The sequence below is a fragment of the Oratosquilla oratoria genome, chromosome 33 (assembly GCF_046742065.1).
Source record: "Oratosquilla oratoria isolate Oo_2021 chromosome 33, ASM4674206v1, whole genome shotgun sequence".
NCBI classification, from domain to species: Eukaryota; Metazoa; Arthropoda; class Malacostraca; order Stomatopoda; family Squillidae; genus Oratosquilla; species Oratosquilla oratoria.
Window position 1 is genome coordinate 37537943 of NC_134809.1, and position 12950 is coordinate 37550892.

Sequence of the window (12950 nt, forward strand, 5' to 3'; positions counted from 1 at the left end):
CTTCCCACTTCTGACTCCATTCCCAAACCCTGTTCAGATCTCCCTGCAGCGAGTCACAAGCTGTCCCAGTACTCAGTTTCTTAAACAGTTTTGCCTCATTTGCAAAGAAGGTCATGTAACATTCCACACCCTTGTCCATGTCATTCACATAAATAGCAAATATTATTTGAGTCAGTACTGATCCTTGTGGAACTACTAATCACATCGTCCTAAGTAGAACTCTTATCCCTGAGCACTACCCTAATTTTTCTTCCATGCAAAAAGTCCTCTATCCATTTCAGTAGTTTACCTTTTATCCTTCCAATGGTTTCCAGTTTTCTTAATACTTTTTGGTATGGTACTTTGTTAAAAACTTTTTGTAAGTCTGGGAAAGCACAATCAGTACATCTGTCCCTTTCTAGTAGTCTTGAGTAAAAACAGATCAAATTAGTGGTACATGATCTTCCCTGTTTAAATCTGAATTGTATTGGATTTAGTCTATTGTTCTCCAGCTGTTTTATCCATCTACTTTTTATAACTTTTTTCACAAATTTTGGGCTACCATGCTTGTAAGGGAAACCAGTCTGTAATTTGTTGGGTCTTCCTTGTTTCCTCCTATATGCATTGGTACGATATTGGCATTTTCCAGTCTTCTGTTAAATTTTCCTTCTTTGAGTGAGCAACTTATTATGTTATATATTTTGTCAATTAGTTCTTTACATTCTTTTAGTATCCAGTTTGCAATTCCATCCAGGCTGTGTAATTTCCTGACATCAAGGTTCATTATTTGGTCCATTATTTATTTTTGTGTTACTCTTATTTCCCTCATGGAGGGGTTCACTTGTTGCCCTTCATCCTGATGTTGTACATTTTCTCTAATGAAAACTGACCTGAAGTGGTTGCTTATGACTTCAGTCATTTCTGTATTTTCTGTGTATTCCATATTCCCTTTGTGTATTTTCACTATTTCCTGTTTGTTTTTCAGTTTACTGTTCACATATCTATAGAATAGTTTTGGCTGATCTTTAAATTTTTCTGTTATGTCTTTTTCAAGTATTTACCTAGTTGTATTATACAGGAAGGGAGCTATGCTCCTAGTGACCTATCTTTGTATCTTTCAGCATCAAGTTTGTTCTTAAATTCTTGTATAATGTTTGCACATTCTGTTGCCCCATCCAATTTATTCCAGATATCCACCACTCTGTGTGGGAAGCTATTCTTTTTCAGATCTCTTCTATAACTATCCTTTTTGAGTTTCTTTTCATGTCCTTTTGTTTTTCTCTTATTCCACTTTAATAAATCATCTCTGTCTAGGACCTCTATCCTTTTCATAATTCTGTAAATAGTCAGTAGATCTTTTTCTCTTCTTTGTTCCAGGGTTGGTAGTTCCTATTTGGACAATCTTTGTACGTCAATTTGGAGAGTGTTGGTGCCATCTTTGTCGTTGCTCTTTGTATTCTTTCTAATTTCTTTATATTTTTTTTAGTATTGGGTGTCCATAGTGTCACAGCATACTCCAATCTTGGTCTTATCAGTGTAACTAATATATTCTTTACCATTTCCTCATCCAGGTAGTCAAAGGCAACTTTCATTGATCTTAGTAAGTTGAAGGTTTCTCTGACAATTTTGTTGATAAGTTTGTCTAGTGACATCTTTGCTGATAATTACTCTTAAGTCCCTTTCCGAGCTAACTTTTTTAACTTCCTTGTTACCAATTTTATATTGTCCCGATATTCTATTTTTACTTTTTCCAAACTCCATTATACTACATTTCTTGATGTTGAAGTTCACTTCCCATTTTTGACTCCATTCCCAGACTTTATCCAGGTCTTTCTGTAGTGATTCACAGTCTTCCCCTGTAATTTCTTTAGTAGTTTTGCATTATCTGCAAAGAAGTATGTGTGCCACTTATGCATTTTTTATCTTTTTTCCATCTTTTCCAAGCTTTGTCTCTTCTATCTTTAGCCTCACTACATTTTTTGTTGTACCAACACTTATTGTACACCCTTTCTTGCTTCTGCTTTGGTACATATTTGTGTATTCCCTCATTATAAGTTTCTTTTAATATATTCCATTTCTCTTTCATCTTTGTTTTTTCAATTAAGAAGTTTTCCCAATTTGCATTTTGAAAGAATTTTCTGAGTTTCTCAAAATCCGTTTTGTTGTACATTAGTCTTTCTTTTTTATGTTTCTCATTTCTTCTCAATTCAGTTTGTTCTTTTAGTTTGAACTCTATTAGTAAGTGGTCATTCTTCCCAATTGGTGTTTTGTATTCCATTTTGTCCATAATTTCAGGCTCTGCCGTAAATATTCAATCTAGTCTCGATGGTTCCTCATTGTTTCTATATCAGGTATTTACCTTTTCTCATTGAGTCATTGTATATTCAGTGGTCATATCCAGTAGTATGTTTCCCCAAAGGTCTTCACCACCTTTCACTGACATTTCTTCCCAACATATTTCTTTAAAGGTAAAGTCACCCATAATTACAGTACTATGTTTCCTCCTTTCAGTAAATCAGTACATTCTCTGTGTCTTCCAACATTTTGGAATGATCACTCTCAGTCCAAGACTGTGTTTTAGAGGGTACATATATTACTACAAATGTTCATGTCACTGTTTTCAACTTTTATTATAATCAATTCCACATTTTTTCCCTCTGTTATCTTAGTCACATTTAAGCCTTTCTTAGTCAAAAACATGACTCCTCCACCCTGTTTCTCCTTTCTATTTTTCATCCAATGGTTGTATAGACCTTGTCCCACAGTGTTTGGTGGTAGAGGACTTTTTAATTTCATCTCCACAGTTCCCATTATGTCTGGTTTCTCTACTGTCAGATAGTCATTTAATTAGTTTAGTCCTGAGATCATACCGTCTGCGTTGGTATATGTTATTTTCAGTTTTTTCCTTTCTCCTCCTTTTCTGTTGATTAAGTTTCCATCTTTTTGATAAACCATTTTCTCAGCCTCAGGTCCATTCTAAAAAAAAAAAAAAAAAAAAAAATTATTCTTTTCAGTCTCCATTCTCTCTCTTTTTTTTCACTTCTAAGTGTCTTTTCTTTCTCTTTTTCCTTATCGCTCATTTCTTTTTTATCCGTACACTTGGTAATTTTCACTATTTGCTGTTTTTGATAGTACTTCTGCTATCATTTGAGAGCTTAGTTTGATTTTTAGTGGCCTATAATGTTTTCCTTTAGACTACTGCCCCATCCTATGTACCTCTTCAAACTCTTTGTCCATTTCCTGTCCTCCTCTTGTATCTCTTTCAAAATTGCTTTTACAATTTCTATCTCATTTTTTTGTCTTTGATATCTAGGTACATCATGTTTTTGATACCATAAACTACAATGTACTTTTTTTTATCCACAGTGTCTCTGACCCAATTTACTTTTTCCTTAATTACTTTAATTGCTGTTTCATTGGAATTGTCTTCCACTTGTTGCTGTACTATTTCCTTAAAAGATCTTTTGATTCTCTTGTTCCACTTTCCTTTTTTTTTTTTTATCAGTCTCCTTAATCATTTTTCCGACTTTCCCAGTCACTGCTTGTATTTGTTCTTTCACTTCTTTTTTCAAGGCCTCATTTTTGTTTTTATCTTCATTTTTCATTCTTTCATTTTCACTTCTGACAAAGTTTAATTCCTTCAGATCATCAAGCTCCTTGTTCGTCTTGTTGTTAGCTCTTTTAAGTTGAATTATTTCTCTGTACATTGCCCTGTATTCAGTTTTCAGATCTGTTAGTTCCTCTGTCAAGTCAGCTATATCCTGATTGCTTAGGGCATTTTTATACCTAGGTTCTCTATCCAATTCCAAACCTCTATCTAATAGTCCACCTCTTGCAAAACTTGAAAATTCATAATTGTCCATCCTTTGAGTAACTTTCGGGGTTTCTTTCATGCAAGATCTTTTTGGTATTACCCTTAGCAGAGATTCCACTCTGCTCATGTCCAGACATCTCCATGTTGGTTTACTTTTTCTTCTTTCACTTTTATCACCCTCCATTGTTTTAACACTATTATTATAACAATTTTGTAATTTTGGTCACTTGTAAATACAACTAGTAATTTCCAAATAGCTTAGCAAAAAAGCACTGCACAACAGAGCTCTTTACCAGCTGCCAGATTGTGACTGCGGGTCACCTGGTAGTGTTTGAGATGAGGTGCCTGAGAAGTATGATATGGTATACTAGGTTGGATAATGGGAAATGAGAAGGTGAGGAGGAGAATAGGGGCGGAAAGGTAGTTAACCTCTTCACTCCGGGGCACATCGCACGTCTGGCAGCATTAGCTGCCTGACGTGTGATGTTGTGTCATAATAATTGCATTATAAAAAATAAAGTCAGTGCTCAATCGTTCGTTCTCTTTCACCCGTGAATTTTGATAACCATAGAAAATATGATGAAGCCAGTTTAGAGAGAATGGAGGTTACGTAGGTACGACTACAATAAATATAATCAAGAAGCCGACGTTTGCATCATCGCGTACCCACTTGCTCCTCATGACGCCTACGTAGGCATCACCGTATGGAAGGGTTAAGAGATAGGGTTGATGAAAGAGTATTGGGATGGTTTGGACACATGGGAAGAATGAGTGAAGAAAGATTAATAAAAGAGATGTGGAATGCAGAGGTGGAAGGAGTGAACATGAGTGGGCAACCAAGGATAAGATGGATGGATGGGATAAAAAGGGTATTGAGAAAGAGGGGAATGTCTGTTGAGGAAGGGAGAAAACAGAAGATAGGGGTGAATGGAGAATGGTTGTATATGGATGATGCTGTGATGCATGGAATGGAAGGGATGGAGGATGGGGGGTGAGGGAGTATGTGTGAATGATATTTTGATGTATCCCAAAGGGATTTCTCCTCATCTTTTCTTTTTCTGCATGAAGGGACAGAGAGGGGGGGGGGTTGCCATTTAAATGAAGCGGCCTTGCTGTGGATGTTCTGTGTCTTGCTACTTGCTACACTGCTCCTGACCCAGGGCAGTGGGTGAGATGCAGAGATGACCCATTATCCAGGAGGAGCCAAGATGAGAGGGATGGTGAATGGAAGTGGAGTATGTGGGGATGGAATGGATTTTATCCCTTTGATTTTTGGCTTCCTCCCATGTAAGGGGGAAATTATGTATGTATTATTATCATTATTATTTCTATTATATATATATAATTTTTTTTTTTTTTTTTTTTTTACAAGATTCCCTGCTGAAGTGTGGCAGGGAGTTTCTTTAAAGTCACCAAATAGGAACCATTAATAGGTGCCTGCAGGTATTCATCTTTCAAGATGGACAGCTGAGAGAATATTTTCCTTGCTGCCAATTTTCAAAACCTGTAAACACCTCCTTACCTTGGTGTGGAGGTGAAGCCCCAAGGAGCTGATACCCAATCTCCAGACCAAGCCCAAGACACCTCTCTATCAACTTTATCTGTATTTCTTCCTTTTCACATATGTGGAGCACAACTGGTGACTGCTTCCCTCCTACAACTGTTTTCAATTTGTCATAGAAACAGTGTACTAATACATTGGAGATTACAGTTTAAATTTTTTCCCATGAGATCTATGGGAGGGCCTGAGAATTGCTGCTAGCAACAGTTGATTTTGTGTGTTTCTAATCTGTGAAACCTAAAACAGCATCAATTAGAGTAATTTTTACTTTCATTCATATGAAAATGCCTAAAGCTCCCTTGTAAATGGGTAGCCAAGTCAGAACTTACTTTTTGCCTTGAATCTCTGTGGGAGAAAGGTATAAAAAATGGGGACCTATTCCTCTTGTTTCATCCCATTTAGTTATTTTTTACAACATGCAGGGAAATGGTGGTAGTATTATTGTTCCCTACTACATGGTAATTAGGAAGAATGAAGAGGTGGAATTTTATGGATAGTAAAGGAGAGATTTAAGGATGGTAGTAGAAAGGACTGGTAGAAGTTAAAAGTAGTGAGCATTCCTCTTTAAGTGGATGTTAATCTCCTTTCATAATAGAATACTGTAATTTTGATATGTAAGGGATTCAAATGAATAATCTGAAGAGCTAAATGTTAACAGTTATGCTTATACTGATGTTTTGCATGCTACTGTATTTTATTTATAGGAACAGAAGATGACCTCCAGTTAGAAATAGCAAGTAGAGAGAAAAGCCTCCCTGGAAAAAATGTCTTGAAACCATCATCTCCAAAAAAGAAAATAAACAAAGTTAGGGAAAAGAAAGTTATCAGACATCAAGAATCTTGTACCTTAAATGGAAGTGATGATTCGTCTCTCAGTGAAGACTCTGAGTATGGACTCTTTGTGAGCACAAACGAGTTCAGCACCTTGGAATTGAAAGAAATGGATTGTTATATTCCCAAAAACAAATCCAAAAGAAGTCCTCATAAGAACAAAAGACAATTACCAAAGGAGAATTCTAAAGGTATTTATGTTTTCCTTTTATACATTATGAAAGTGAGAAAAAATTGCATAATTCAAGAGCATCATTTCTTTTTTAATTTATTTTTTCTTTGTTGGGTGCTCATTTTATAACATAATTTTCTTGCACCTCTGTTCATGTTTAGTGTTAGATTTTATGACAATTATAGCAAGATTACTTGAAAATACAAATCAATGTAATGTAAGGATATCTGTATTGAATATAATTGGTGTAGTTAAGGGAAAGGTGGAGTGAAAGTGGAGGTAGAATGTAGATTGAGAGAAGCGAGTAAATGCCTTGGTGGATTAAAGAGTGTAATGAGGAATAGACATTTGGGAATGGATGCTGAGAGGAGACTGTATGAAGGAATGATTGTGCCAACAGCACTCTATGGGGCAGAAACATGGAACATAAGAGAAGAAGAGAGAAGGAGTTTGAATGTGTTTGAGATGAGGTGTCTGAGAAGTATGATGGGGGTTACTAGGCTGGATAGAGTGAGAAATGAGGAGGTGAGGAGGAGAACGGGGGTGGAAAGGGAGCTGGGAGATAGGGTTGATGAAAGAATATTAGGATGGTTTGGACACATGGAAAGAATGAGTGAAGAAAGACTAGTAAAAGAGGTGTGGAAGGCAGATGTGGAGGGAGTGAACATGAGGGGGCATCCTAGGATGAGGTGGATGGATGGGGTGAAGGGGGCTTTGGGGAAGAGGGGAATGTCTGTTGAGGAAGGACGGGAGAGGACAGAAGACAGGGGTGAATGGAGAGTGGTTGTATATGGATGATGTTGTGATAGCATGAGGTGGAATGGGCGGGTGGATAGGGGGTGAGGTAGTATGTGTGAGCAAAATTTGACGCAGCCTGAAGGGATTTCTCCCCGTCCTCTCATTTTATGCAATGGGGGGACGGAGAGGGGGGGTCGCCGATTTAATGAAGCGGCCTTGCTGTGGATGTGCTGTGTCTTGCGACACTGCTTCTGACCCAGGGCAGTGGACAAGGTGCAGGGATGACCCGTCATTCAGGAGGTGCTAAGATAAGAGGGAAGGTGGAGGGGTGTGGAGTGTATTCAGGGATGGAATGGGTGGGAATGATTTTATGCCTTTTTCTTTTTGGCTACCCCCCTTGTAAGGGGGAAAAAGCCTTGGTATATGTATGTATGTATGTATGTTCCCAATATGTAATGAAAAATAGACATTTTGGAATGGATGCTAACAGGAGATTGGATGAAGAGGTGATTGTGCTGACAGCACTGTATGGGGCAGAAACATAGAATATAAGAGAGGAAGTGTTTGAATATTTTACCTAGTTGTATTTTACGGGATGAGCTATGCTCGTAGTGACCCATTTTTGTATCTCTCCGCATCCAGTTTATTCTTAAAATTGTGTATAGTTTTGGGACTCACTGTTTCTCCATTAGTTTTTTCCAGACATATATCACTCCATGTGGGAAGCTATACTTTTTCAGGTCTCTTCTGTAACTGTCCTTCTTTAGCTTCTTTTCGTGTCCTCTTGTTTCTCTTCTGTCCCATTTTAATAAGTCATCTCTATCGAGAATTTCCATCCCTTTCATAATTCTGTAAATGGTCAACAAATCACCTCTTTCTTTTCTCTGTTCCAGTGTTGATAGATGTAATTTATCCAATCTTTGTTCGTATGGCAGATTTGATAGTGTAGGCGCCATTTTTGTCATTGCTCTTTGGATTATTTCTAATTTTCTTATGTTCTATTTTGTGCTAGGTGCCCATAGTGTCGCAGCTTATTCTAGTTTAGGTCTTATTAGTGTAACCATTATTTTTTTTAACCATTTCTTCATCTATGTATTCGAAGGCCACTTTCATTGATCTTAATAAGTTAAAGATCTCTTGAAATAATTTATTGACATGTTTATCAGGTGTCAAGTCACTTAAGATGATCACTCCCAGGTCCCTTTCTGAATGGACTTTTTTGACTTTCTTGTTTCCAATTTTATATTGACCTGATACCCTATTTTTGCTTTTTTCCAAATTCCATTATGCCACATTTCTTAATGTTGAAGTTCGTCTCACATCTCTGATTCCATTCCCATATTTTGTCCAGGTCTTCTTGTAGCGATCTGCAATCTTCTTCTGTTCTTACTCACTTGAGTAATTTGGCATCGTCAGCAAAGAAGTTCATGTAACAATTTACTCCCTCATCCATATCATTTATATGTATGGCAAACATTAAAGGAGCCAATACAGAGCCTTGCAGGACACCACTCTTCACATCTTCCCATTTTGAATTTTTGTCTCTAAGTACCACTCTCATTTTTCTCCCAATTAAGACATCCTTCATCCATTCCAGGAACTTACCTTGCATTCCTCCTATTATTTCAATTTTTCTTATTAATTTTTTATGTGGTACTTTGTAAAAAGCCTTCTGCAAGTCCAAGAAGGCACAATCTGCCCAGCCATCTCTTTCTTGTATTATATATATTAATCTTGAGTAAAAGCAAATTAAGTTTGTGGTACATGATTTTCCACTTCTAAAGCCAGATTGTTTAGGATTTTGATCATAATTAATTCTACATTGCCTTGGCCTTCATTACAGTAATCTTTGTCACATTTAAACCATTTTGGTCAGTATCATAACATATCCTCCGTGCTTGTGTGTTCTATTTTTCACCCAGTGGTTGTATAGACCTTGTCCCACTATGCTTGTTGATAGAGGTTCTTTCAGTTTTGTCTCTACAATTCCCATAATGTCAGGTTTTTCTATTTCTAGATAATCATTTAGTTCATTGACTCCAGAGATCATGCCATTGATATTTGTGTATGCCACTTTTAGTTTCATATTTTCTTTTCTTTTTTGGTTTAAGTTTCCATTTTTTTTGATGGACCATTTTTTCAGTCTCAAGTCCCGCACTCTCCAAAAAAACTTGTTTTTTTCCTTCTCTGTTCTTTTCTCATTTCTATCATTGGCTTCAATTCTGAGAGCTTTGTCTTTCTCTTTTTTCTCATTACTCATTTCCTTTTTTATCCATATATGTTTGAATTTCTCGCTGTTTGCCAATTCAACTGCTTTCAATAATACCTCCTTGGCTATCATTTGAGTTATTAGTTTTATTTTCAGAGGTCTATGTTGTTTTTCTTTTAAATATTTGCCTATCTCGTAGATTTCGTCAATTTATCAAAATTTTGCCCTTCATCCTGTATTTCTTTCAAAATTTCCTTGGTTATTTCCTTCTCCTTTTCTCTCTGGTATCTATACATATGTTTTTCCTGGATACCATATACCACAATGCACTTACCTTTGTCAACTGTATCTCTCACCCAATTTTCCTTTTCTTTAATTGCTCTCATAACTGTTTCTTTTGTATTTTCCTCCATCTGCTTTTGTACTATTTCTCTAAAAGATATATTTGTTTTTTATTTTACTGTTCTTGTTTCCATTGATTTTTTATTTCAATGAGGTCTATTTCTTTGATTGACTCTTCCACCTTTCTGGTCACTACTTGTAATTGCTCTTTGACCATCTTTTTCAGTTCTTAATTTTTATTTTTTTTCTCTTTCATTATTTCGTTTTCTCTTTTGAGGATTTCAATTTCACTCTTTAGGTCACTTAATTCTTTAATCATTTGCTCATTACTCATATGCAAAGTAATCAATTCCACAAGTACAGCTCAGTAATCCAATTTTAAATCTATGATTTCTTCCATTAAGTCATTTACTTCACAATTTCTTAATGCATTACTATATCTAATTTCTCTATCTATATCTAAGCTTTTACCTATTTCACCTGGGTTTCTTTGAAACCCTGAAAAACTGTTATTTTCCCACCATTGGTTTTTCCTTAGAGTATCTATCAAACAAGTTCTTTTGGGGATGACACCTCTTGGACTTTCCGCTATGCTTACATCCAGTCTTTTCGTTAGTTTGTTTGTTTTTCTTTCTTTTTCTTTCTCCCTTTTGCCAAAACTATACTTTTTTCAAGAACTGGATTTCTTTACTGGTCACCTGAGAAACACAGCTTACCCATCCCGTATAATAACAGCTAGTTTCCTTCGTGTTCGGCGACAAAACCACTAGATATGCACTCAATCAGTGTCCAGTGTACGTGTGAGAAGTATGGTAGGGGATACAATGTTGGATAGAGTGAGAAACGAAGTCAGGAGGAGAGCAGTTGGGAGATAGGGTTGATGAAAGAGTAATAGGATGGTTTGGACATATGAAAAGAATGAGTGAAGAGAGATTAGTAAAAGAAGTGTGGAAGGCAGAGGTGGATGGAGTGAACATGAGGGGGCTACTGAGGAGGAAATGGATGGATGGGGATAAAAGAAGTGTTGAGCATGAGGGGGATGTCTGTTGAAGAAGGAAGGGAGAAGGCAGAAGAGGGGTGAGTGAAGAATGATTGTGTATGGATGATGCTGTGATGCATGGAAGTAGATGGGGGGGGGTTAGGGACTGGTTATGTGTGAATAATATCTTGACACAGCTCAAAAGGTTTTCTCCCTGTCTTCTCTTTTACTGCATGAGGGGACGGAAAGAGGGGGTTGCTGATTAAATGAAGCAGCCTTACTGTGTCGTGCTGCATTGCATCTGGCCTGGGGCAATGGGTGAGATGCAGGGATGACCCGTCATCCAGGAGGAGCCAAGATAACAGGAAGGGATGGATGGTGAATGGGAGTGGAGTGGATTGGGTGGGGATGAAATGGGTGGGAGTGGAATTATGCCTTTTGACTTTGGCTACCTCCCTTGTGTCATGAACTAGACTCTGTATTTGAGTTAGTGCTTTGATTCATAAACTGTGACTTGAGCAGTTCTGCAATCCAGGTTCTGGAACATCTATTTAACCTCTTTTTTATATCATTTAAATCTCACTGGGGTTAAGAAAATGGTGGAGCACAATTATTTAATTTGAAATGTACATGAATTACAATTTGCTTTTAACTTACAATGAAGTCTGTGTGAACAGAGTGTGAGGGCGGTAATCTGGGAGCCTGAAAATGCCTGCACATCTTTTTATACTACAGCTGTACAACACCAGTGCCATGGCACAGGTACTAATGTATGCCAGTGTAACCTATCCTATCACTATCTAACCAGCTCCACACAATTTACCCATCTCTTTATTTTTGTGTGAAGAGGGCTTACAATATATCAACTACTACTCATCTAAAACATATGAGCGTGGGGCCCTACTTCAAGTCATCATCTTGATTTATGTGCCCTCTGACCTCTGAGGACTCGAGGCTCCGATTGTGTAGTCCTCCTCTGTCGTCTTCCAAATCTCCTGTAACTTGGATGACCAAATAATATACTTATGTCTACAACTAGAAATCTTACTCTACATTCTTAGATAAACCTACACATTTTACAATATACCTAGAAAGTGGGCACTGTGGCTCCAGCTAAGACATGGCTTGGCACCATACCTGCGTCCTTTGTGTGTGATGCCCGCGTCCTTTGTCAGTGACATATCATGGAACATGACACTTGTAAAGGGAAAAAGTCCTTGGTATATGTATGTATGTTAAGTTGGGGGGTGGAGGTGGGTTATGTTCCTAAGGGGGAGTTGGGATAGAGATAGATTGTGGATTGAGAGAGGCAGGTGGGTTTCTTGGAGGATTAAAAAGTGTAATGAGAAGTAAACATTTGGGAATGGATGCTGAGAGAATATTGTATGAAGGGGTGGTTGTGCCAATGTCACTGTGTGGGGTGGAGATGTGGAACATAAAAGAGGAAGAAAGGAAGATTTTAAATGTGTTTGAGATGAGAAGTCTGAGAAGTGTGATGGGGCTTGCAAAGTTGGATGGAGTGAGAGGTGAGAAAGAGAGTGGGGGTGGAGGGGAGGTGGGAGATAGGATTGGTGGAGGAGTTTTGGGATGGTTTGGACACATAGAGGGAATGAGTGAAGGAATTCTGGAAGGTGGAGGTGGATGAAATGAGCATGGTGGGAGGGGGTGGCCAAGGGTGGGATAGATGGATGGGATGGGGGTGTTGAATTGAGCAAGAAGGGGATGTCTGTTGAGGAGGGAAGGGGGAGGGGAGAGAATGGGGGTGACTGGAGAATGAATGTTTGTGGATGATGTTGTGGCACATGTAGGGGAGTGGGTAGGGGATTAAGGGGGTTGGGGAGTGGTTTTGTGTGGATGATACAGGTATGCCTCACCCTATGTCATTAATTGGTTCCACAAGTTGCAACTTATATTGAAAAGCAACTTAAGTTGAAATAACCACACCATAAACCACAAAGAAGCACTCTCCAGTGGAGGCAGAGCTGGTGAGAGCTATTTCACACTCACACACACCATGACCATGTGTTGGAAGAGCAAGCCTCATATAAAGGCACTGGTATAGTTTTCTCTTAATTTACTAAGGCCTTTTACATTGCAGTGGTGCAGAATAGTTATCAATGGCACAGTATACAGGGCACACACACATAGTCTGCAGTCAGAGTCAGATATCTGGAAAGAGCTCCGCTGTACTGTGCAGCACTTTGTCACTAAGATATTTTGGAATAACACTAGTTGTATTTATGTACACGAAGGGAGTTATGCAAATTAAGTGACTGAAATGGAATAATTATTATACAAATTAGTGCTAAATACATAAAATGGAGG

The 12950-nt window shown here is 37.8% G+C and overlaps 1 protein-coding gene across 9 annotated transcripts in view; it reads left to right on the forward strand.

Moving 5' to 3' along the window:
* Nucleotides 1–12950, forward strand: part of LOC143017841 (tRNA endonuclease ANKZF1-like) — a 161792-nt gene that overhangs the window by 109087 nt on the left and 39755 nt on the right. For all 9 annotated transcript variants that reach the window (XM_076172781.1, XM_076172784.1, XM_076172782.1 and 6 more), the window contains one exon: nucleotides 6059–6376. In XM_076172781.1, the coding sequence (XP_076028896.1) occupies nucleotides 6059–6376 (318 nt within the window). The remainder of the gene's footprint in view (nucleotides 1–6058; nucleotides 6377–12950) is intronic.